Source organism: Magallana gigas, chromosome 7 (genome assembly GCF_963853765.1).
Source record: "Magallana gigas chromosome 7, xbMagGiga1.1, whole genome shotgun sequence".
Lineage (NCBI taxonomy): Eukaryota > Metazoa > Mollusca > Bivalvia > Ostreida > Ostreidae > Magallana > Magallana gigas.
In genome coordinates this window covers 27,221,686-27,248,796 of record NC_088859.1, presented here as the reverse complement: position 1 = coordinate 27,248,796, position 27,111 = coordinate 27,221,686, and the positions used below count along the sequence as shown (strand labels likewise).

General features: G+C 35.3%; 2 protein-coding genes across 3 annotated transcripts; one reads left to right on the top strand and one right to left on the bottom strand.

Annotated features, from left to right (window-relative positions):
• Positions 1–1,768: 1,768 nt before the first annotated feature.
• LOC117684485 (mucin-2-like) lies at positions 1,769–9,401 on the bottom strand. The gene is made up of 6 exons (XM_066065827.1): positions 9,395–9,401; positions 8,453–9,072; positions 8,274–8,341; positions 7,986–8,140; positions 2,514–5,879; positions 1,769–1,773 (listed from the first exon to the last, which is right to left on the bottom strand). The coding sequence occupies exons 1-6, from the start codon at positions 9,399–9,401 to the stop codon at positions 1,769–1,771; spliced, it is 4,221 nt and encodes a 1,406-aa protein (XP_065921899.1).
• Positions 9,402–15,541: 6,140 nt separating this feature from the next.
• LOC105334620 (ubiquitin carboxyl-terminal hydrolase 36) lies at positions 15,542–24,471 on the top strand. 2 transcript variants are annotated; one of them, XM_066065658.1, is made up of 17 exons: positions 15,542–15,637; positions 16,405–16,515; positions 16,832–17,074; positions 17,169–17,279; positions 17,389–17,491; positions 17,598–17,665; positions 17,792–17,862; positions 17,978–18,060; positions 18,185–18,262; positions 19,055–19,148; positions 19,251–19,376; positions 19,508–19,597; positions 19,719–19,794; positions 19,943–21,346; positions 21,454–21,612; positions 21,722–21,933; positions 22,235–24,471. In XM_066065658.1, exons 1-17 carry the CDS (start codon positions 15,586–15,588, stop codon positions 22,361–22,363), a joined length of 3,210 nt encoding a protein of 1,069 aa, XP_065921730.1. In that variant the 5' UTR covers positions 15,542–15,585; the 3' UTR covers positions 22,364–24,471. The 2 variants fall into 2 exon arrangements, with proteins under 2 accessions (XP_065921730.1, XP_034312287.2); XM_034456396.2 differs by having other exon boundaries at positions 15,562–15,637; positions 16,266–16,515.
• Positions 24,472–27,111: the final 2,640 nt, after the last annotated feature.

Sequence of the window (27,111 nt, the reverse complement as noted above, 5' to 3'; positions counted from 1 at the left end):
TTTCAAATTACGAGACACGTGTAGTGCCAACGGGAGAAAAAGCAGACAAAAGAAATGGAGGGAAAAATCATTTACACAGCAGCAAAACATGAAGCATTTAAAGAATAAGGCAAGATCTACAATACGATGGTAAAAAGAATTCTATTAAAAAAAATAAATGGGTTTGGCTTTTATGTGTCTTGAATTTACATTAAACTGTAGTAGCTTGTACTTTGTCGTAATCAAACCTAGAAAAATATGCAAATGATAAGCTTAATTGTCATCATCAACTGCCATTAATTCCGTTATTGTAAGTGCCATGATAAAATATGCAGCAAAATTGAGAGGCTTATCGCTGTCATTCCACGCAAATAGTACAAGCATTTTTTATTGTGTTCTGAGTAATACAGCCCGGGTAGAGAAAACTTGATTTCCATTTACTCAATTATTTTCGATCACTTTTCTTCCGTAATACGACACAATCACGTTTGTTCCAAGTTGGAATGGAATCTATGACCACAATTGCAACAAGCGAAAGGTTTCTATAAAGTAGGAATCTTAGGGCAATTTATTTCAAACACCCCTTTCGTGAAAAATAATTCAAATAGAATGGAATCTTAAATACGACCATGTTGATTTTTTTCCAAATGATTTTTTTTTTGGGGGGAGGGGGGGATTTCAAGCCAATTATTGTTCTTCCCTTGAGATTTTACTAGTATCTTTGACATATTTATTGAAAACAAGCTTGCAAATGTTTGGCTGATAGACTGAAAAAAAACCACAATTCCAAACAAGGTAAAAAAAAACCAAATAGCAACAATAGAAAAATAAAAAACAAAACAAAAAACAAAACCAAAAAAAAAACAAACAAACAAACAAAAAAATAACACCCCCCCCCTTAAAAAAATATAAACAAATCCCAAGACAACTACAAACAATAAATTTTTAACATGTTTAGTAATGAAGTGACAAGTATTGTGAGTAAAGAAAATTTTCTCTGACGTCACTTTTACGTCATATCTTTTATTTCCAAACTTAAGATTTCATTAAGGTAAACGATTTCACTTTATATTCAGTGTGCCGTTAGCAACAATTGTTCTTCTGATAACCCACGCAATAAGTGAGTGTTCATTATCTAACAGTTTTGCATACCTCTCTAAAACATATGGGATAAGCAGACAACAGATCTCGTGTAAATGGAAATAAAAAGTCATGATGTTCTTTATGCTCAAATTTGCAAATGTCATTCTATGGTTATTTGGTAGATTTGCATACAAATCAAGTGTTAATCATTATTTCATTTCTTATCTTGACTGTTGTAGAAGACAGAAATTTCAAAATTCTGGCCTATGTACAAACATTGGACCACCCGTTAAAACAAAACTGACATCGTTTAGATGTTATACGCATTGGCATGGGGCTTTATCTTATTATTTTTTTATATACCAAAGGTCAGTATATTGTGTATATATTTAATTGAACTGAATGCTTACGCACAGTATTCAATTTTCCTGCACCGCCTTGGTGTGTTATAGGACCGACGACATCCAAAAATAAGCATTCAATGCTTAAATATATACCTCGACAATCACATTTGCAGATTACAATGTGATAAAAATTAATGTATCTAGAAAAAAAGTGGTATACTTCGTGCATTAAAGATCGAACATTAATCCCCTTTTTGCTGTTGTTGTTTCATTTGAAAAGATGTCGTCATTTAATGGATGTATTTCCCCAAAAAGCCAAAGTGTTGGCAATTTTGAAGCAATAAAATTTGCTATGCAAACCTTTAATCTAGACCAAACACAGAAAAATCAACATATCTGCACACTTCGCAACCAGACTTGGCACACATTTGATGAATACGACATGTTTAGAAATGACATCAGATGTGTGATTTTTGTCCATTTAAATCGTAATAATCTAGATAATTCCAAAAAGCATCAGAGAGGGTCAGCATTGATCTCCAAGACCGAATGAAATCAACGGATATCCTCCCGAGAGAAGATTCAAGTCATAATTCGTGTAATTACTTGTCATTATGTTTTTATGACAGTGACAGTGAAAAAAAACCTTGATATTGAGAGGCTTTGGGGTAGAACACCGATAATGTTGGCGGAAAAGTCTATAAAGGCACAAGGCGAGCAAGAATTATCGTTCCTTATTAACGATTTGTGTCCCAGTTGGAAACCCTAAAGATGTGGGCATTTTGCATCGATATACGTTTTTTATACTAATTAATTTATAGCTATCTACCGGGTATTTATTTAACACTCTTATATATACATGTAGCGAATGAATATGGCTTCTTCAATTTCAGATTTTTGTATGATTTACATACTATAGTCTGTCCCAAGATATTTTGGAAATTTTTCATACTTTTGAATGAACATCGTTTGAACCCTGAGGTATTTATAAATATCATGCAATTAAGCAAAATGTAAATACAGGATATCTGGGGACAGAGTATATTATTAATTCATATATATAATGTAAATATATAGAAAAAAGCGTTGATGTTGGAAGAAACTCACCTGTCTGTGTGATGAAGGTCGTGTCAGCTGAATCAGTAATTGTGCCGATTATTGTAGAAGTGGGAACTATCGGGGTCGTTGTAGTCTTCTCGTCTGTTTCTGTGCTGGTAACTGTGGAGGAATCACGTGTTTCCATGGTAGTGACGGTGTCACCTGCTGGAGTAATGGTGGCGGTATAAGCTGTGTTGGTGGTGCTGTCGATTATGGCGCTGGTGTCAACAGTGTTCACTGTTTGGGTTGGGGTAGCGGTGTCCACTGTTTGGGTTGTTGTGGTGGTGTCCTCTGTTTGGGTTGTGGTTGCGATGTCCACTGTTTGGGTTGTGGTGTCCACTGTTTGGGTTGTAGTTGCGATGTCCTCTGTTTGGGTTGTGGTTGCGATGTCCTCTAATTGGGTTGTGGTGGCCATGTTCACTGTTTCAGTTGTTGTGGCGGTATCCCCTGCTTGTGTTGTGATGGCAGTGTCGACTGTTTGGGTTGTGGTGCTCTTGTCCACTATTTGGGTTGCTGTGGTAGCGTCCACTATTTTGTTTGTGGTGGTCATGTCAGCTGTTTGAATTATTATGGTAGTGTCTTCTGTTTTAGTTGAGGTAGCGGTGTCCATTGTTTTTGCTGTACTGAGAATGTCCCCTGTATTGGTTGTGGTTGCAGTATCATCAATTATGGTGGTAGTCGCGGTTTCATCTGTTAGGGTTGTGGTAGCAATATTTACTGTTTGAGTGATGGCAGTATCCCCTGTTTGGGTGGTTGCTACGGTGTCACCTGTTTGGGTTGTGCTGGCGGAACTCTCTTTTTGGGTTGTAGTTGCAGAATCCAAAGTGTATTTTGTTGTTGGTGTGTTCACATTTTGGGTTGTAGTTGTAGGGTCTGCTGCTTGGTTGGTATTCAAAAGGGGGGTTGTTGTTGCTGTGTCAAATGCTAGGGTTGTGGTGTCTTGTGTTTGGGTGATAGTTTGGGTATTTGCTTTTTCAGTGGTGATGATATCGATCGTGGTTGTGGTGTCACTTGTTTCTGTGGGGATATATGTGTCAGTTTCAGGTGTGCCAGTCGTAGTGATAGTGTCAGCTAATTCAATGGGAACTCGGGTTGTGTCACCTGTTTTTGTTGTGGTATCGATCGTAACTGTACTGTCAGGTAATTCAGTTGGCGTAGCGGTTGTATAACCTGTTTCTGTTGTGGTAACGACCGTACTCGTGGAGTCAGCTAATTCAGTGGCAGTAGTAGTGGTGGCACTAGTTTCAGTGGTGGTGACAGTTTTAGTGGTAGTGTCAGCTAGTTCATTGTGGGTAGCGGTGGTATCAACTGTATGTGTTGTAGTGCCGATCATAGTGGTAGTGTCAGCTACTTCGGTGGGAGTAGAGGCGGGATCACCTGTTTCTTTTGTGGTAACTATCGTACTCGTAGTGGCAGCTAATTCAATTGAGGTGGCGGTGGTGTCACCTGTTTCTATTGTGGTGTCGATCGTAGTGGTAGAGTCAGCAAATTCAGTACGGAAGGCGGTAGTGTCACCTGCGTCTGTTGTGGTTACGATTGTAGTGGTAGTGTCACCTAACGTACTCGTAGTGTCAGCTAAATCAGTGGGCGTAGTCGTAGTGTCAGCTAATTTTGTTGTTGAAATGATTGAAGTTGTAGTGTCGGCTGATTTAGTATGGGTGGAGGTGATGGTATCGCCCGTTTCTGTGGTGGTACCGATTGTATTGGTACTGTCAGCTAATTTAATAGTATTTGAGGTTGTGTCGCCTGCTTCTGTAGTGGTAACAACCTTAGTTGTTGTATCGGCTAATTTAGTTGATGTGGCGGTGGTATCACCTGTTTCTTTGGTGCTGATCGTAGTGGTAGTGTCAGCGAATTCAGTGGGAATAGAGGTGGTATCACCTGTTTTTGTGGTGGTGCCCATCGAAGTAGTGGTGATAGCTAATTCATTGTTGGTGGCGGTGGTATCACCTGTTTCCGTGGTTGTAATGACAGTATTGGTAGGATCAGCTAAACCAGTGGGAATTGAGGTGGTGTCACCTGTGTTTGTAGTGGTGCCGATCGTGGTGGTAATGTCAGCTAATTCAGTAGGGACGACGGTAGTGCCACCTGTTTCTGTTGTTGGAACGATCGTAGTGTAAGTGGTAGTGTCAGCTAATTCAATTTTAGTGGTGGTGGTTTCACCTGTTTCTGTAGTGGTAGCAATCATAGTGGTGGTTTCAGCTAATTCAGTATGGGTGGCAATAGTGGTTTCACCTGTTTTTGTGGTGGCAGGGAATGCAGTATTGTCACCTGAGGTAGAAACGATCGTAGTTGAAGTGTCACCTAATTCAGTATGGATGGCAGTTGTACTGTCGCCTGTTTCTGTGGTTGTGCCGACCGTAGTGGTAGTGTCAACTAATTCAGTTGGAGAAGAGGTGGTGTCACCTACTTCTGTGGTGGTGCCGATCGTACTGGTAGTGTTAGCTAATTCAGTGTAGGTGGCGGTGGTTGTGTCACTTGTTTCTGTGGTTGTGCCGACCGTAGTGGTAGTGTCAACTAATTTAGTTGGAGAAGAGGTGGTGTCACCTACTTCTTTGGTGGTGCCTATCGTAGTGGTAGTGTTAGCTAATTCAGTGTGGGTAGCGGTGGTGGTGTCACCTGTTTCTGTGGTTTTGGCAATAGTAGTGGTAGTGTCAGCTAATTTAGTTGGAGAAGAGGTGGTGTCACCTGCTTCTGTGGTGGTGCCGATCGTAGTGGTAGTGTCAGCTAATTCAGTGTGGGTGGTGGTGTCACCTGTTTCTGTGGTGGTGCCGATCGTTGTAGTGTCAGCTAATTCAGTTGGAGAAGAGGTGGTGTCACCTGCTTCTGTGGTGGTGCCGATCGTAGTGGTAGTGTCAGCTAATTCAGTGTGGGTGGTGGTGTCACCTGTGTCTGTGGTGGTGCCGATCGTTGATGTAGTGTCAGCTAATTCAGTTGGAGAGGAGGTGGTGTCACCTGCTTCTGTGGTAGTGCCGATCGTAGTGGTAGTGTCAGCTAATTCAGTGTGGGTGGTGGTGTCACCTGTTTCTGTGGTGGTGCCGATCATTGAGGTAGTGTCAGCTAATTCAGTGTAGGTGGTGGTGTCACCTGTTTCTATGATTGTGCCGATCATTGAGGTATTGTCAGCTAATACAGTTGGCGTGGTGGTGTTAACACCTGTGTCTGTGGTGGTAACGATAGTAGTGTCGGTGTTTTCTAATTGATTCGAGGTTGCGGTGGTGTCTTCTTTTACAGTAGTGGTGCCAATCGTAGTATCGATGTCATCTGTTTGTGTTTGGGTCGCAGTGGTGTCACCAATTTCGGCGGTGGTGCTGGTTGAGTTGACGGTTGAACCAGTCGTAGTGAGAATTGTTGTTGTTTCATCTTGTACGTTACCTGTAGATATTGGTAAATATAAAGTTGGAATTAGATATGAAAGAACAATGAACTACAGCAAGTATTGTTTGCAACGTCATTTTTATCAGTATTGTATCAATTATACTGAATAACTGGTATTTTACAGCGGAGGATTTTTTTCGGTCTGATCTCAAAATAGATATTTTGTTCAACAAATGAATTGATACCTGATTATTTCCTTTTTAAAAATAACACATTATTTTTTTTCAAATTTAGCCTTAAAATGTCACTTTGCAGAGAAATCTAGTTAATGGTATGATACACATTATATCCAGATAGGTGTTTTCTTTTGTTCGTCATTTGTTAAAAAAAAAATTGGTCATGTACATATCCATGAAAATGACGACAACAAAGAATATAAGTATAGGGTGGGCCAAAAGGATTCTGACTAAATCAGAACATTACATTACTTGCAGGTTTGTTAAACAAGTATGCCTATCTAGTATCCATGAAAATTTGTTTTCCCTTTTTTTGGTGATATCTATTAGTTCAAACATAGCAATCACGTCATCAAGATGATTACACACAGTCTCATAACAAATAAAAGATCATCATCAATCAAAAACAAACAAAAAAAGAGAAAGAAAATAAAGAGAATTGCTCATTTTTCTTCCTATCGATAAAGAAACTAGGTAGTGCAAATTGTGGGTGGTATCGAACATTTAATCGAAATCAAAACAGGTAATTACGAACTGCCAAAGAACTATCCGATGAAGCAAATTACTCTTAATAGACGAAAAAGAAATAAAATGTAATGTGAATGATTAGATGCATAATGTCTTTTGCTGGAAGTGACAGCAGACTATTGACAAAGGTGTCGTATTTTTATTTCCTTTCTTGAGAAAGTTATCAGTAATTGTGAATGTATTTATATCTTTTGTAATTCTGTCCAGAAAGAAAACAGACATTTTGGTGGGCTTTGTTTTTAAAGTAGACCATGGACCTTGAGCTCTATTCGTCATTGCTAGCAACTTTTACTGCATTAGTCACTGATACAGAATACAATTGTATTCTACACAGATCGAGCGTATTCAAAAGTTGTCAAATAAATTGAAAGATCACTTTTCGGTCGCCTATCAAAGAATATGTAAGCATTATAATTAAGGGCACGAACAATTAATGCTTTTTAATGGCGTATTAAACACCATTGTGTAAGGAATAGCATATCAGGTAACTGGCGTATTACATATATATAATCAAAACCGTTTTGTACGGAATAACATACCTAGTGTAACATTTTGTGTTGTGAATTTTAAATCCTAGTTATTACCTTTTGAAATATGATGATAATTTTAAAATTTCAATAACCCTCCCCCTTCCATCTGCCCCAACCATTCGTCTTTTAATCACCTACGAATTTTCGTTGGAATATTGTACTGTTAAGTAGCGTTGACTATTTTTAATATACTTTTCGATTTTTTCTAGTCGTAAAGGAAAAACCAGTAAACGCTATTCTTGATGATTGCATGTCTAGAGTTACTCTCTATACACCAGCTTCCGATGCTAGTGGTCTCCATTTAAGAATGGACGCCAAAGTTCATTTTCCTGTGAAACAAACACAAAATTAAAACTGTGCTTGCACTTCCGGGAGTCTTGACTTCGATGGAATTATGTAATAAAGATTAAAAAAAGCCTTGGCTTGGGCGTTTTTTTAGAAAACTAAATGGTTGCTCACTAGTGTTTTTTTCTGTATACGCTATCAATGGAAACGGGCATTTTTTTAAGATATCGGATGAAGCACTTTGATATAACAACACTATACATATAAAGTGCATTATTTAAACTCTTTTTCAGGAAACCGTTTATAACGCTCTGAAATACGATATGTTCCAATTTTCTCCATTTATCATTTACAGCAGAACTGAACGAGAGAGAGAAAGAGCCGTCAAAATAATCAAACTATTAACGAATTTTTTGGTGCCGTGAAACAGAATACTTTTGATATTTCCTGTCTTTGTTAAATAAAGCAAACATTTTAAAGAAATTATATAGTTGTCATTTATTTCAAGATGCAGTCATAACAATTACAAAAGAAGAAACGTTTAAGTCAGCTTTGTCATAAAGGCCTATTTTTTTTTAATTTACCTATTTTGGAACTGTTGAGATCCAGAGTGAGATTTGTGAATGCGCTGGCATTAAGCAGTGCCTCGTGAAACGCCTCATTGATACTTTCATCAGTATGTGTAGTATTGGTGTCGTTTTTAAACTCAATGGTAAAAAGAACAATCACACTTCCTTTCCTGCATAATAAAACAAGAAAAGTTACAAAATGTTAATGATTCCACTGATACACCCAATAATCAAATTGTTTTGCATCAATTACTTAATTTTTTGTTTTAAAATATTGAATCAGCAAAAACTGAATTTACTTACCTAAAATCATTAATAAAGGAGCCGTAAAAGTAACTAGCGATTGGGCTGTTCTGGAAAAGTGTATCAATCTGGAAAACAAATTGGTAAGTCGTTATTTTAACGTTATTAGACGATGAACAATCAACCAAATAAATCAGTCCATGTTTCATTTGCCATTCTATTTAAATAAAATGTCATACCACAGTCAGAACCATCTCCTCAAGTTGTTGGTACGCTTCGGATGTTTTGTTCAGGAAATCGTCACTCCATTCCACTCCATCTGTGATTTTCATAATTCCCTCTCTCACTAATACTGATTCTGTCACACCACGACGCATGCGCTTTCGCATCTTTTGAAATCCCCTTTTACTGTTGGGTTGTTGTTCTTTTTCCGTTTTACTTTCATTTTCCAGATTTTGCGATGTTCGTTTTTCATTTTCACCACTTTGATTTTCTCTTACATCGAATTCCGAATTCTTTTCTTGTTTTTTATTGTCATCTGCTCGATGTCCAGTTAATGTTCTTTTGTTTTTCAAGTATTCTTGCGTTGTTTCTTCAAGAAGTTTTCGATCACTTTCAGAAACATCATATGTTTCAAAACTAAAAAGCCGTCTGGCCTGGACATGGACGCTATCGTATTTAGCGGTCTTGTTGAAGTAGCATTCCAACCAGTGGCGTGACAGCTCTCTGAGCGTGGCATCGATGACCAATTCACTGGAACTACGGTCGTCTTCGAATCTATTTTTGCTTTTGTCGTCCTTTCGAAGAGGCGTCTGATTCCATCCGCGAGAGACAAATCCCCCGGAAACAAGAATTCCTGCTAATATATACAAAGTATAAAATTAGATTTCTTTATCACAAATTATTTAAAACAAAGAGTTTGAAACACTTTGCAATTCCGCATATCCTATGTTATACTTTAATCATTCGTTTTTACCAATGCAAGGTTCGAATTTTAGGTTACTTTATTATAGTGAATTATTGCATGTGAAATTTTAAATATTACATTAAAAGGAGATTTTAAAAAAAAGGCCTAAGCTATATTTTTGGGCACTTACCAATTAACAATAGCGATAAACAAAATATTTTTTTCCATAGTTTCCCCTCTTTTTTCTAGGCTTAGTCAGTTGCTTGAGATATACTTGTCATTAGGTTGTAAACTTTATAAACTGAGTTATAAATATTTTGATTTCCAAAAAAAATTCTCTAAAACGGTTTACAAATTTGCCATACTTTGATTAACTCATGGTTTGGTCTTAAGCACACTCGGATATCACCACGGATTGTGCAGATTTATGGGGAAAATCTTGAAGACACAGTCTTTCTGTTTTCCGTTTATGAATTCGCCATTGTTTTAGGGTATTAATATGTATAAAAACAGATAACAATCGTGCGATTATAGGAAACATTACGTAGAAGAAACAGTTAACTGTTAAACACGATCATTTGATTAACGAACAAGCACCAGTTAAAACGAACGCGTAACGAATGAGAAACTGGCGAAACGGCAATCAAGCGCTAGTCTAACAATTGTGTACTAATTACGTCAGAAATGGTCCAGTTTAACCCTTTCACGAACGGTACCGTGGTGTTCGTTTGTGACTCGGGTCTAACGGACACCAACGGAGGCAGACTTTTACAAGAAAAAAACCCCGCATGAATTCCGAAAAAAGAAAACGATTTCAAATTCTTAGCTATCGTACTTTAAATGGACCTAGACACGATTTCAGTTCAAATTTTTCTCATTTTATTTTTCCATTTTTAATGTTTTGAAAGTCAAATATCGAGTTACAAGCAATATACAGGGTTTGAAATTTGTTGTGTTATAATCAAAGCTCGAGTCTTGTCATTGTTTACATATGGGTTGCATTGGTACAAATTTCAAACAGAAGTTGCTTTCATTTGTTGATAATATTATCTATAAACACATTGAATCAGTTTATCTTGTTTGCCATGGGGCATTTTGTCAAAGAAATTGTAGTTTCTATACATGATCTGTAAGCAAGACTCGAACTTTGTTTACGTAATAATGAACTTTTACCTTTTTATCTCGCTTGTAACTTGACTTCTAACATTCAAAATTTGGTCAATCATTCAAAATGCATAAGTAAACAAATTAATAAATATATAAAAATTCAAAATAAAAATGTTGATCTCAAATCGTGTCTAGGTCCCTAGATCTCTTAGACACCTCAGATCCCTTAGACACCTTAGTCCTGTGGTTTCCATGCAGAGCCGTTGTACGTCCGATAGCAATATTGGATGTAGCCTATCTAAGTCTTTGAAAATATCTATTATGATCGTAATTTCATGTCAATTTCTCAGCTGTTTTTTTATGACAAAAATACATGTACAAGTTGCTTATTGAGACACCTCCAGCTTACGTAGACAATGTTACTGTATCATTTGATATTTTTAAAATCCGCATTTTTAAAGTAATTTTTTATTCAAATGGTCTTTTTCGTTCTTTTATCAATGAGGCTCAGCCTCCGGTAATCTTCATTCGGAAGTTCTTTTTAACGATGGAAAATTCTACGCATGGTCGACATTTTTTTTACAAATGGAAAAAAAACCAGAATCAGGTTATCGTCATTTTCACAATATTAGGTTATCGCAATTTTGTCTATACTTAATTGAACAGTTTAGCTTGTTGTTGTTTTATAGCTCATAAAATGATTTTGTAATGCAAATATTTGCAACAGCTTTCGCCATATTGTTGCTATTATACAACACACTGAAAGCTCCCATAAAATATTTCATAATTTGCTCTGCGTTTAGAAGGTCGACGGGTATAATGCTGTTTTGGGGTGGGTTTTTTTCGTTTGTTTGTTGATGTTTTTTTTTACTCTTCTGTTCTGCACCATATTTGGGTTGACCGATGCGGTACTTGAATGACAGTTTCCTTAGATCCCCCCCCCGCCTTTTCTTTAAAGTTCAATATAGCTTGTCAATGAATGCCGAAACAGCACAAAGAAGACATTCTGTCATACCCCCCACCCCCACCCCCCCCCCCAAAAAAGAGAATCGGACAATGATTTTCAATTATTTTATTCCGAAAAAAAGTTAGCCTGTAGTTTAAACGTGGGAACCAAATCATAAAATAAAACAAAGTCATTCATATATCGCAAATGAATCTAATACGACAATGAAAAAACCCCAAAAAGTGTTATCAAAATATTGTGTTTTTACAAAAAAACATATTTTTAGCGTATATGCATGAACTTCGATCATCGTACTTTGTACAAGAGATGTCTAGATATATACATGTATATAAATAAGACTGTTAACTTTAGTTTCATTTTGCTGATGATCAATAAATGTTAAATGAATCAAACAATTAATTAGACCAAATAGATCCCTAGCTCAAACCACGCAGGCGTACTAATATTTTGAATAACAATTTACAGACAGTGTATTAATCAGTACTTTATGTAGTGTGTCAGATGAACTTTTCATTAAAATTAATTTAGAGGTCTGTGCAAATGAGTAACTGGAAGGTCAACATTAAACCTTTATGAGCCCGGAAACGTCTAACTATACGACACTGTAGAGTTTGTTTGCCGTTTCAACATCTCCGCATTGTAAATCAGAATTCTGTGAAGTGTGTGCATCTTTATGAGAGTAGAATAAAAAATAGACGATGGCTATATTTAATGAAATATATGCTTTTGGCACTTAAGTTAATTGAAAGAAGAAATACAATCTTATCTTAACACCTTTTGCAATTCGAAATGAGTTTCGTAGAAAATTTCTCTCTCTCTCTCTTTCTCTCTCTCTCTTTCTCTCTCTCTCTCTCTCTCTCTCTCTCTCTCTCTCTCTCTCTCTCTCTCTCTCTCTCTCTCTCTCTCTCTCTCTCTCTCTCTCTCTCTCTCTCAAACATAAATGCACTGTATATCCAGCATATCAGTATATAATAAGCCACGATATGAATCATTTATGCTTATAATCCAGAGCGAAGAATAAAATTATTTCCGGAAATATTGAGCAAAAATGTCAAATGACCCAGAGCGACATACGAGTAGATTGTAAGACTGTCTGATTTTTAAAAATCATTTTATTGTAAAATAATGAAAGTTCCATATTTGCACTGGATGTCTAATAAAAGGGAACGTAAGTTAATCGCGCTAAAAATTTCATCAAGGGATTTCACCACCAGTTTTTGTTTCCACAGGAGGTGGGAGAGTTGGCGGATTTTTTTTCGATAAAAAAAACGTCACAAAAAAATTCAAGGCAAGAGAAAAAGAGAATTTTTTTCTTAATGTGAAGAGTAGTTTTAAGATTGAATCTTAATAGATATAAAGAAGATAGTATCGTCAGAGAACAAGCCTTTGTAATTAATCATTACTTTTTGATATATCTACATCATAGCTTGTCTCATGTCTCTACAGAATCAAGAAAATGTATAATTAATTACACATAATTGTGTGTATATATGCTTGTTTTGCTCACATAGGGAAAAAACTTGAACTGCTGTGTCATCACTTCAAACAGTATCCTTTTCGGAATATTTACCAATGTATTTACCCTTATCAAACAATGATGGGGTGAGAACTAGTTTAAAAGCATAGTCCTTATTTTCATCCAATTAATGAAACAATCATCAGGTAATCAAATCAGTTGATGAATAACTGAAGCTTGACGTCATATTAATTTATTCATTTATTTATTTATTTATTTTCTGTCAAAAAACCATGTGAATTTTCACTCAAATGAATAATGGAAAAAGTTGGAGTGGGATGGTCAAAAAAACCCTCCGTAGCAAATGGCCGATTATGTTCTTTTAACATAAAAATTTGTTTTCATAGAAGCTATTGCTTTTTAGGGAAATCAGTCCACGGTTCGAAATTTTGCAATCAATGATTTGACAATTGAATAAGAAAGAAATTTGTGTATTTGTATGATTTCTAATTACTATCTGATATGAAATTCAAAGATATTCAAATACAATTGTTGAGTTTTAATAAATTTAAGTTATGGTCAAAACATTTGAAGTTCGAATTCAGTTCTAAAATGTATACTCTTGAAGAGAAAAATTTCAGAACTGAAATGAATAAATTTTACCTTACAGTTTTGATATTTCAAAATTAATTCCACTATTGAAAAGAAATTCACAAGTAACAATTAAAAACGAAGAGTTTTTAGGCTCAAACTAAATTTGTTTGAACGACAGTTTAATATTCATGGTACGTGCTATTTATCTTTCGAGGTTGCGTTTGTTTGCATGTGAATATAAAAACTAAGCAATGTTAAAATCATGAAAAGATATGAAATGACATGTAACTCATATAAAAAATAGATAAATATGCCTGATTTTCAATCAAAAAGTAAATCATATTCATTGTAGGTGTAAGGGTGTCATAATGACTTAAATGTATACTACTGCCACGGGAAAAATTCAAAATGTACATCAAAAAGTTGTGTTCTTAAAATAAAACCGCATTTTAAAAGCACTGTATTGTAATTTGTGTCGTCAATCATGCCAAAATATTTAATAAAAAAAAGTTTTTGTAACAAAGGATAGAATATTTTTTGCCGAAATTTTCGTCGTTTTTTTTAAACTGAGATAACAATTATTTATATAGCTACAAATATGTATATCTATGCATATCATAATAATTCATATTTGAAAAAAAAGTAGAACTACCTAAATATTTTCCCCAATTTATAAATGTATATTTAATAAACTCACCAAAACAGAAAGTTATAAGAATCCCAGCACTAATTGAGCGGTTTCTTGAGGCTTTCATTTTATCGTCGTCGTCATAATGTCTTCAAGTTTTTCTGTTGTACTGGCGCACAGAAACCTTACCCGGCGTTTCTAACCCGATACAAAGGAAATGTGCTTACATTATGCATTGATCAGTCAAATTGTCGTAATTGAGCCGTTTTCCGATTTGTCTTTGAAGTATCCAAGCGCGTTCGTGACAATACGGCACTTGCTAACTCCTCTGTCTCTCACCTTAATTTCATTGCTATTTGAAATTGGCAATTGTTAATTAATCGTGCTCCGTGTACGAAACTAAACGAGCAACAAAAATAAAGTTCATATAATAAATTATGCAGTTCTTGGTGTTTTCAGAAAAGTGGTCAATCTGGAAGCTAGAGAGGCGCTATATGAGAGGTTGTCTTTAAATGATTGAAGTTGCGTCATTCCTATATCACTTTATCGCAAGACTGGTTTCCGAAAAATGTTCTGGAACTCTCTATTTTGTTTCTTCGTCGTTTTATGATTCTCCAATATAAAAGACTTTTTGTTCTCTCAGATGAAAGACAAATCTCGCTAAATGCACTTCGAGGGGGTAAGCGATGCAATCTCCGTTCTTGTTTTTCCTTCATAGAGGATTTCTATATGTGACCTACATATGAACCTCTGCAGGGATTTTTTCAAGTTATTAATTTGATACATGTAGGAAAAACACCAGGTCTATCACTTCCTTCAATCACCCCCCCCCCCCCCGAAAAAGGAGAGAGAGAGAGAAAATAATAATGAAATAAACAAAAACACATATATAGGCTTTTCTCAAAGGGGAACATTTTGAATAATGTTATAATAAAAAAATATAAAATTTGTTGAAGAAATATTCATGATAATGATAAAAAGTGACCAAAAAAAAAATAATCTGTAAATGTTTTTTACACTAGTCTATTTCTCTATAAAAGAATTCGAGTGAATAAGATTACCCCCCCCCCCCCCCCCGCCCCCGTTTAGATAACGTGTTACCGTGATATTATAAAAGTAGGCTGTATATATCTTGATACTATGCAAATAATACAGATCCAATCAAAATGAGGTAATATGCTTCAGATTCCTCCAATATGAAGTCGAATGAATAATTGATGATCAATCAGTCTAATAGATCTTGTTCAATCAGTTTGTGAATGTTCATTCAAGTCACTATAATGTATAAAATTTAGATTTGCTGCTATTTATTTATTGACCTTTAATTAAAATTTATTGATTGATTATTGATTGATTTGTTCATTTTAAATGTTAAAAAAAGGATCAGAGGTAATAGTGGGATAATTGTAATGATTGCGTTATGAACGCTGATCAATAACGGTACGTTTTTAACGTCGGGTTCAGTCCTCATAAAAACTAGTTAATCCAAAAGACTTTTAAAGATAAATCTATCAACATTTTTTTCTTTTTTCTTATCATTCATTTTTTTTAATAATTCTAACAAATTTTTCTCAACATTAGATTTTCGTTTTAACATTTGGTTGCTATGATAAATGTGGAAATGTCTTATTTTTCGGCTTTTCGTCAGTTAGGCGATTCAAATTCTACACCGGAAGTAAATCTCGCGCAGGACAATTGATTGAACAATCGGAAATGCCCGGATATTGCATTCGAAAGTGTGTTGTTGGCCATCGTGTTCTAAAAGGTAATGAACATTTTGCTATGATTTATGCATGATTATTCCTTTGAAAAGTTGTTAACTATCAAATTGTATACGTGACTTCCTAATTTGAACCTTAAAAATAGCCTTTCAATTGCGAATCTCCGTTGTTTACCCACGTTTTGATGAGACCCCGGTGTGTAGTAAATTCTCCATGTGGTTTCAGGCAAAGTGTAATGCAGAATAACCCTAGTTATCATTGTAAATATTATTTTTACTATGTTTTATGATACTTCTCATACGTGAAATGTCTTAGGACCTCGGATAAGTGCCATATATTCGTATTCTGACACTCTGGCAATATTCCTGTGATTTTAAATATCAGACTGTACGCATGGTAGTATTTTGATATGCAAATATCATAGAACAGTGTTTTACTAAGTTTAAAACGCCATTTATTCATTCTTTAAAATTTACAGTAAACTTTGAAACTTGTGTGAAAAATTATGCCGTTAATGTGTAGCGTGTAGTGTATTTGATAACATTTAGAATTTCCTCTTTGTATAGTTGTTGTTATTGTGTTGGTGGTGGTATTTAATAGTAGTGGCTGTAAACAAGTAGTTAGAAAATAACTCTAATTGTTCATTATAATAGCAATCTCTTTCATTCACAGAAAATTAATGATATGCCTGCAAATTCAGCTGACAACATTGTTCATATTGGGGAGACCTTAAAGTCTTCCCTTAAAAATAAGGGAACAATTGATAGCCAACTTGTTTCATCTTCAAAGAGGATTTTATTGTCACATATAGGCTTCCAGCCAGCTGGACAGCCCTACGCCCTACAGCAAGAGACTTTGAAAGCAAAGTATATTCCGCTGAATTCAATCAAGAAATCTGGATCTGATCATGAACTTCATTTTGGTAGGTGCAACATCTCTCTATGGTTTTGCAATGATTATTTTTTTCAAAGTGAATATTGAAATTTTAATTGGAGTGTTCACAATATTTACACCTCAGCTTGTCTTAAAAATATAATCACAATATTTGACATAAACCCAATTTACTTGAAAATTTTATGAAGAAATAATTATTTATCCAGAGAGTCATCTTACTTTGAATCAAACATGACTTTAATTACAATATTTTTGATGTTGTTTTCAAAGAATTATTTGATTGTGCATTGTAATTCATATGCAGCATCAAAAAGTATTTCATGGTAAATTTGTTTTTTTTGTAGAAGCAAACATGAATACAAATGGAAATAGTGTAACAGAAAGTAGTAGTGGTGAAAGCTTACCAAGTCCTAAGACTGTTCTGTATCCTGAGGATAAAATTAAACTACAATGGAAGAAAATCTACAAGATAGGCTCTGGCCTTGTCAATATGGGAAATACGTGTTTCCTGAATTCCACCCTCCAGTGTCTGGCCTACACTGCCCCTCTAGTCAACTACTGCTTCAGTGGTGAACACAATCAGACATGTAAGTAAAAAATTTTAATTTTTCTCCAGTTGTCTCTTCTAGTGTTTTATAAAGGATTTTGAGCTAAGGATTTCACAACTGATATTTTTAACAGGCAAACAGCCAGGGTTTTGCATGATGTGCGAACTTCAGCGCCACATCAAAAGATGCTATGAAAATTCAGGATCCAACATCAAACCTCAGGCAATACTTCAGAAATTAAAAAGTAAGAATTAGTTGACTAATCCCAATGGTGTTGAGATAAAAAATCTTTTAAGAAAAGGTGTGATTTTACTATGTATTACTTTCTACACTTCAATCATACTTCATTACAGTGATTGCAAAGCACATGCACTGGGGTAGACAGGAGGATGCCCATGAATTCCTGAGATATGTTGTAGATTCTATGCAGAAGTCCATTCTGAATGGTCATGCAAAGTAAGTGATCAGCATTTTACATTGATTTTCCTGGAAGAAATTTTTGGGTGTTATTTAGCAAGGGTTTGCATACCTTGTACTTTTATGAATTCAATCTCACTTGCAGGTTAGACAAATTTAGCAAAGAGACAACAGTTGTCAACCAAATATTTGGAGGATATCTAAGAAGTCAAGGTTTGTTATGCAACTTAAGACATGCTTAAGGTTCAATGAAAAATCACTATTGAAAGTTCTAACATCAATAGAATCATTGAAATTAAGAGTTTATAATGTTTTAATTTTGGGTTTGTGTGTTTTCAGTTCAGTGTCTGCGATGTAAAGAAAAATCCAATACCTATGACCCATTCTTGGACATTAGTTTAGACATAAAGGTAAAAGATGCATCTCTGAATTGTTTATTCTTTAAAATTTAATTTATGCCCCAGATAGTACACTTCTGCAAAAGACTTCCAACTTATTCTGAAGTTTCTTTATCTGCTTTTCCAGACTGTGCCTAGTCTTGAAAAGGCATTTGAAAAGTATGTACTTCCAGAGAAGCTGGATTGTGACAATGCCTACATGTGCAATAGGTAAGGTATACAAGTGTGTAGTACCGATACATTGTATTTGGTGCTCAAAGACATTGACATCTGAAAGATACATGTACATTGCAAATGTGAACGAAATATCAACTTTAAAAACCTAATTTTCCAGATGCAAACAAAAGGTCCCTGCCTTGAAGAGATTCTCTGTCCACAAACCTCCCAATGTTTTAACAGTGTCCCTGAAAAGGTAGGACTTCTGTCTTTTCTATATATGTGTAGCTTTTTCTGCTTTTATTTTCATTACTTGAGTAAAGCTTTCCTCATTTCGTTGCATTTCCTGTTTCATTGTTTTGTGATCACAAAATTAATATGCATGCTATCACATAACCACATTGTTTTGTTTTGCATTACTTGCTTTTTATTAATTGCATGCAATCCTTCCTCTGCTTCCTCCTTTTCTTTTGCTCACTATCTGTGCATGTTATAGTAGTTTTGGTTAAGACAGTATACCACTCAAGGAAGGACAGAGCCCACCCCCTAACCTTGCTCTCTACCTATATCTTGCACTCTGTCTAGTGGTGTATAGCTTGCACTCTTTATTCTACTATAGAAATACAGAGATGGTAGAATACAGTGGAGGCTATGGCTTGCGACAAACAAGACGCAGTAGTGCAGCTGCAACGTAATTCCAATAACTGATGCATATGAACATGGAAATTCAATAAGTTGATGATACAATATTTGTGTTATAAATAATGATGCAGAGCTTTAAGTTTTGTTCCATGTTCTCTTGTTATCAGTTTTTTTTAAAATCAAAATGCAAAAGCTGTGCATGCAAAGTGTAAATTTGTCTATGTTTCAAGTTGTACTAATTTTGACTATCATCCATCTTCATTTCTTTTTCTTATCTATCCTTTGCATTTAACTTTACTAATCCTAGAATAATGTAAACTTAATTTTTTTAATTGAAACTTGCATTACACATCAAACATGTTTTAGATAAATGTTATTCAATTTGGAACTTTTTTGTACCTTGCAGATTTGATTACAGTAAAATGGTACAGGGAAAAATTGGAAGACATGTACACTTTCCTGAGAAACTAAATCTGAGACCGTATATGAGCAACAGAGGGGTAGGTCTCTATTCTCTTGAATTGATAATTTTTAAGCATTAAATTGCAGCAAAGAATTTTTGTAAGAAGCAGCTAATTTTGATGTTTTTCCTGACTTTTCAGGGTGAGCCAATTCTTTTCCATCTGAATGCTGTGTTGGTACACTCGGGCTACACAGCTAATTCTGGACATTACTACTGCTATGTCAAGGCCTCTAGTGGAGGCTGGTACTGCATGAATGACTCCAATGTAAGTCAACCTCCAATACAGGATATTTCATTAAGTCTTATTTGAACAATACTTCAGGAATTTTGTTTTCATTTTGTGTCTGAATTTGTTGTTGGTCAAGTTTTATGAGAGATCTTTGTGTCATTTTTCAGGTACAACAAGTTAGTGTTAATCGAGTTCTCGGAGCTGAAGCCTATGTCCTGTTTTACACCAAAGCATTCACTGAAATTAGCGCACCAAAGGTAAAATTAATTTGACAATGCTATTCCATACATTGAGCCACTTTGTCCTGTTGCATGGACATGCATCATTAATTTTATTGAAATATTTTTAAAATGACACCAACTTTATTTTTCCTTGTAGCCTGTGAGTTCCATGACATCATTGGCGAACCATGTAGACAAGAAAGCAAACCTCAAACTACTGAATGGGCTAAGAAGTTAGTAGTCTCTCTGTAGATATTTATAGTTTCTCATCAAACAGATTTCTTGAAAGTATTAAAATTACCATATTCACTTTCATTTAGAACTGTACTATCCATCACACCTATTTTGAGTGATGATTTTATACATTACTATATTTTATAGAGTACCCTAGCACAGACACCGGTGTTCCTGTAGCCAGAAGTTCCTCTTCATCTTCAATCATTGGTCCATCCTTGCCCAAGTCAGAAACTCCTTACAAAGCAACCCCACCTGCTGCTGCTGCAGCTACAGCCACTCCACTACCAGAAAAACGAGACAAAGTTGTGTTTGGTTTGAACAAGACACCAAGTGCCGCAAAGAGCCCCGCAAATTCAGATGGCAAGCGAATCGTCATACAGATCAAGAATGGAAAAGTCACTACTTACGAACGGTCACCCAACGGCAAATCCAAGATTGTCAACGGAGATATGGGAAACTCTAAGCTGGTGCCGTATGGCGATGATTCAGATTCTGAAGAGGAAGGAACATATGTGAATGGTGGGAGGAAATCCCCCTATGTTAATGGCAAGGACCACAATATGAAAGACAGTGAGAGACACCGAAATGATAACCGAGTTGTGTTTGATCAGAAACTGAATGCCACCACATCTGTGCCTGGAAATACACATCTGTTGGAAACCACCTTGAAGCAGAAAGGAGACATACATGATAGCTCCAACCGACAGATTGATGGACTCAATTTGATGGTCAACAAAGCCCGAGAACATGAAATGTCTCAGGACAGAGCAAAAACCTACAGTGACGATAGTGCCATTCTGTGTGTAAGCGCCAGCAGTGGAAAACTGAAAGCCACATCTTCAAACTGGCAAGTGCTTAATCAAGACTGTGCTCCTAGCCCCTCAGTTGGTTCATGCTCAAGTCGCGAAAGTGTCAACTCCACTTCTGGCTGGCACATCAAAGACAAATTGGAAGCATCCAGCTTTCCTAAGGTTCCTGAGAGACAACATCCTGGCTGGAAAGTCATGGAGGAAACAGAAACCAAACCTACTTCTGATGCTGCTAAGCAGGAGGCGTCTGACAAATCACTGTCTGCTCAAGTGAAAAAACTTTTTGCTGCCAACAAAGAGGAGAGTCATACCAAGTATGATACAAACTCGGATTCCTTTTACCAAAACAAGAACATTGGCTCATCAGAAAGTCAACCTCTGCTGGCAGAAGTAGACGTGGAAGAAAAAGTGCCTCATAAGAAACACAAGAAGCACAAAAAGCATAAGAAAGAGCACAAGGATGTGAAGTACGAACAATTAGTGAATGAGAGCACCTCCAGCACTGAAGCCCACAGCAAAAAGCACAAGAAGAAGAAGCACAAGCACAAGAAAGAACGCAAGCACTCAAAGCACTGTGATGATTCAGATGAGGAGAGACGCAGCAAGAAACACAAGAGGAGCTATGACGACAGTGATGAGGATTCTGGAAGAGATAAAAAGAAAAAGGTTGATGAAGAGGCCTATGTCTGGGTGGAGAAAACAAAAGATACAATCAAGCAGAGCAAATCAGATAGCAGTGGTAAGAGTTCAAACAAATTAGTGAATCTTGTTTTTCATGTACGTACTTATTAGTCTATTTGTAAAGAAAGTGACAGGAGATATTCAAAATTTATGTTCCTTTTGCAGTCTTGGTGCAGTCCTGGGATCACCATGTAAAGGATGGTTTCAAAAAGTCCAAGAACGTTAGTGATTCCAAGTCCTTCAGTACTTGGGATGGCACTCGATCCTCAAAAGTGGCTGAAGAACTTGAGAGACAGTCCTCCGCCATTGGTTATGGATCCTCAGGTAAATGCATTGATATTCATTTTTATACATTTGGAAATGAGGGTGAGTGAAAGATAAAGTTTTAGATAACTAGAAAAAAAAATTAATGAAAAAAAATCAATCTTTTTAGTGAACTCTTGGGAAGGCGGCAAAAGTGTTCTGGATTCTGAAATCGAGGGCGAGAAAAGAAACCACAAGAGATACTGGTCTGATGAGTACGAGGAGGAACTGGACCAAGGCAAAACCAAAAAAGTCAAGAAATACCACGCTGAATATAGCTTTAACTCAGGATACAATCCCTTCCAGAAACACCAAGATCATCGAAACTATGACAACCCTAGAGTAAGTATAGTTATAGACAAGTACATGTAGCTATAGTATGTGAAATAAGTGTGTAGGTAAAGTAGAGTGAAATTTGTTCATTATGATTCATGCCATACCCATTGTGGTCAGGTATGGTATTGACTAAAGAAATATCAGATGCATTCTGTGTAATTTTCAGTGTTGGGGCATAGCGGCCTTAACCGCTGCACTCATATCGATATCAGAAAAATGACACACACAAAAAAAATTAATTTACAAAATAATGCTATAGACCATTAACTTCCGTCAGTATTTTCACTACTTTGATTCTTTATTTCAGTACAAGGGTGTCAATGGATCTCACTCCTTCGGTGGGTACGGCTCCAATACTCACCACAGGGATCGTCATGATGATCATCGCAACCAACATCACAATCATTCTTCCAAATTTTCCTCGTACAAGAACTAATTTTCCTTGGATGCATGTGGATGTGCTAGTCCAGTTGGGAGAAAAATAATTGCTTTATATTAGAGCCTACTTTTGTGTGCTAAAATCATGAACTGTTGGAAGTCAACATATTTGGCTGCAGGGCAGCAACAATTGGATTCAAGAGATTTTTTTTTTAAATGTGCATAAACTATGAATGAACTTTATTAATAAGGATAAACAGATTTTATATCTTACTTTAAAGTTTCAGAGTTAATTTATTTATTTCGTTTTGTTTTGTTAATAAAAGATATAATTTTCTTGATATAGTTTGTGGGCTTTCATTTATCAATGAGTAATTAGAGCAAAATCTAAGACATGTACCATTTTGATTTGATGTTAATATGGCGGAGCACAATTCTGTGTAATGTGAATCGTGACAAAAAATTGATCAGAGATGTACTGTTTATGTGGAATCAATAATGTATAACAAAAATATGTTGACATTTTTTGTTAAAGATTTTAATGAAGTATGTGTGTTAAAGAAGTCTGGCTCCCTTTAAAAAGAAAGGCAATTAAGACTGTAAATACATATTTCTAGTCTTCAAACAAAACCACAAAAGTAAAATTTCCAAATTTTGGGGTTTTTTTTGTATGTGTTGTAGAGATTAAAAGTAGAGGAATCCTGATACTTTCAGAATGCTATATTCTGTAAAAACTGTTGAAGATGTAGTTGTATGATGATGAAGTTTTTGAATGTGATATACATGTACATTGTATCTGGTTGATGATATTAAGTGCTTTTAGAATGTTCAGGTGTTTGCCGAGTTGTATGTTAGCATGACAAGGACATTTCACTGTTGTTTAAATTTCTCTGCACAGATGAGAACTGAATGGACCAGTTTGTCGATTAGAGAGTCTGTTCATCGTCGGTGCATCACAAGGTTATGTGTACATTGTCCATTTTATGAATGCATCAAAAATTAGACTGTTGTACTTCAATATCTCAACTCGTATGTTCAGTTTTCTGTTATTAAATAAAAAATGGAATATGTATGTCCATGTAACTGTTAACTTACTACATATCAAACGGAATATGGGAAAAAAAGACAGATTTTGGATGAATGTCATTTTCATTTTCAAAATGTCTCTTCATTATATAAAAATTCAGGGCAAGTGCAATTGTTACAATGAACCTATCAAATACTACCAAGAATGAATGTGTACAAGTAAATATGTTTGTGAAGCGATATATTTATTTATCATTATGTGTCCGATTTATTTAATAATTACGGTCAGTTAGAACTTACATGCAGTTTCTGATTGATTAAAGATGATTCTGAGATTTTGAAGATTAATTGTGATTTTGAAGACTGCTTACTCAATTGAATGGTTGGAGTTTTTTAGTTTATTAAGTTATTTCAAAAAAAAAATTTAAAACAAGAAAATGCAATATACTTATATTGCCAGTAAGATTTATGAATGAGTTGTATATACATGTATATTATTTTATGTGGCAAGTTGTTTTTTATTAAGAGATAGAGTTTTATGTTTTTTGCGGAAATTGTTGTCGAACAAAAAAATGGTCATGGAGACACATGATTGGTTGGTTTTTATGACTGGTCTTATTTTCTCAAAAGATTCACATTTTATTACATAATTTAATATCTCAGGCAAAAATTCCCCATTTTTTTCATTCTAATGTCCACTGAAAGGTGCTACCATAGAATTCTCATTGATATCTCATCGAGGGAACTTTCAAGGTTCTCTAATGAATCTGTACATTATTTATATGGAATGACACTCGGTCATGTTTAAAAAAAAAATGTGCCATTTTGTTCAGTTCTCGGTTTTTGTTAGATCATTTTTAGTGTTATCTTTTATGTACCAGTGTAATAATTAACATGAAAGCAAAATCAAATCAACTGTAGATCATTTAATATTGATTCTTTTGTTTTTTTTATTATTATTAATGAAAGACTTCTTTCATGTTTTTAATTGGCAGTGTAGCAAAAAGTCATCTTTTGAGATATTGTGGAGAAGTTTATTCATCAAATGGTCCATGCAAAGTTGTAATGTTTGAGAGACATTATGTTTATTTATACTTTGTATGCAAGATGGATTACAAATAAATTGTTATGATTATGGAAGTAGTGTTTTTATATAAGAGCCATAAGTGCAATTTAACCAAAATAAAGTTGGTTTTCTTCAAGATAGATGTAGATCTTTGGAACAGACTGGCATCTCGTGTGTAAAATAACTTTTGACATTATGGATGTGTCCAAATACTTAGTAGAAGCTATCTGTTTATAATAAGGAGGCAAATAAATTTTAAAACTGTTGATCATCATCAAATAAAATCACCCCTATACTGTTTTAAAACATTTGTTAAAGCTTGTGAAGATCAAGTGACTGTTTTATTGACCTTGAGCTTGTACATATCATTTACCTGTGCAATGCTATATCATATGGTACAATGTCATGATATATGAAAAAACTAAATTTGTATGATTCAATATTATAAAATGAAAACATATGATACATCTTTTATCAACAATCACAGTAACATCTACCACGCAAGTTTGAGTATGGTAGGACAGTGTATCTTAGCATCTTTGATAATGGAGATCAGGCTCTGTATCTGAGGCTAACCTTATGTTGAAAATCCTAAGTTACATGAACCATGAAAGTTAATTAGGACGGCATTTTTACATACATTATTGCATTTAACCACTCACAAAAACTTTCACCTGCTCCAGCATCAAGATAATTGAAATCAAGTTCTGTATCAAAGGCTATCCCTATTTAACATCCATAGTAAAAAAAACTGTTTAAGTCTGACTTGGTATAAACAGAATTTATTTCATTTTGTAACCAGCTTTAAAACCCTAACACAATTTGAGTTGTTCTAAAACTTGAACCTGCCTAAGCATCTAGATAATAAAGATCACTGTATCTGAAGCTCTGTGATTAATTTACATGTACATAGTTGAATCAACCATGCAAGTTTTGAATAAGTACTATTATTTACATAAACATGTGACCTGCTCCAAAATCCTTAACCTCCTCCATCATCCAAACCCTGTGGCTCAGATTCAGCTTCAAGCCTCTCAAGTGCATAAGTATCACAAGATCATCCATGCAAACTTGGTAAAGATAGAAAAAGTAATAACTTATACATCCTACTCCGGATATATTGAAATTAAGGGGACCATGCAAATTATTTCAATATATCCATATTTCAATATAAGCGAAATTGACTAACATGAAGCAGCCAATTTTGAAAGTTCAATCCCGATGTAAGCATAGAAAACCAAACCCGAACAAATTATTTGGTCATCATTCATTTATAACAGTGAACAGATTACATGGAATATTAGTCCTTGAACGTTTGATTAAAATTATATCCGTAAGTTTTGTAAGTTTCATTTTGTTACTATCTTTAACCTCATCATAATATCCAGTCGCATTCTTTTACGCTTTAGAGAAAAAATCACCCGGCTCAAACGCTTCAAATACTGCTGAACGCTGCTTGTATATCATCGTAAGTGTACTCGCGATAATCTCAAAATCCTTAGCTATTTTGAATTTAGGCTTTGTCCTTTAACAATAGCCATAACTAGCTCATATTTAGTGCCCGAAGATAAGTTTTTTTCTTTTCCGTGGGGTTTCCATATTACGTCTAGCCTCAATACCTCCGTATACGTAAAAAAATCAACAGTGAATAAATTTTACTATTTAAAAGAAGTATAAAAACACACATGATGAGAACTTATCAATTCACACCTTTGTATATCAACCGGTCAGTCTGGCATAATAACTGTCATCAACCTTGACGACAGCCGCCAGGGAGTACTTCAATATAACCGTTATAAAAACAACTAATTATCACCTATGGGGACCGATCAGTGTCTTCAATATAAGCGATATTTCAAAATAGCCGATTTCATTATATCCGTTAAATCAATGCAACGATATATAATGATAGGCAAAAACTGGGGATTTATTTCTATTTCAAAATAAGCGGAATTTCAAAATAAGCGATTTCAATATAAGTGGAGTAAGCTGTAGATGTGATCATCAAAGGGCACCTGCACCAATAAATTTTATCTGCTCCAAAAACCGTAACCTCCATCATCCAAAACCTATGGCTCAGATTAAGCATTCAAGCCTGTCAGTAGCATCAGCATCATAAGATGCACCATCCATACAAGTATGGTGAAGTGAGACCATGCAGTAGAAACTATGATATGGTCATCAAAGGGCACCTGCTCCAATAACTTTAACCAGTTCTAAATTCCGAAAACCTTATCCTTCTCCAGCATCCAAAACCTTTGGCTAATATTCAGCATTAATTCAAGCCTATCAAGTGCATAAGTATCATAAAACACACCATCCATGCAAGTTTGGTGAAGGAGAGACCAGTAGTAACTTATATATGGCTATCAAAGGGCACCTCTCCAAAAACTTTAATCTGCTCGAAAAAAAATGAACCTCCTCCAGCATCTGAAATTCATGGCTCAGATTCAGCATCCATGCATTGCCAAGTCTTTTAAGTCTATGAGTACATCCAGATGCACCATCCATGCAAGTCTGGTGAAGATAGGACCAGTAGAGGATTTGCTCCAAAATCTTTAACCAGTTTTGCAGATGCCAGGGTCCCCCGACTTCGTCTCGGTGAGCTACAAATGAAAGTCAAAATGCGCATATCTTCTTCAAATAATATCTTGGAGGAATTTGTATGAATTTAGACATACTTTTCACTCTATTGCTTTATCAAAGCTAGTTAT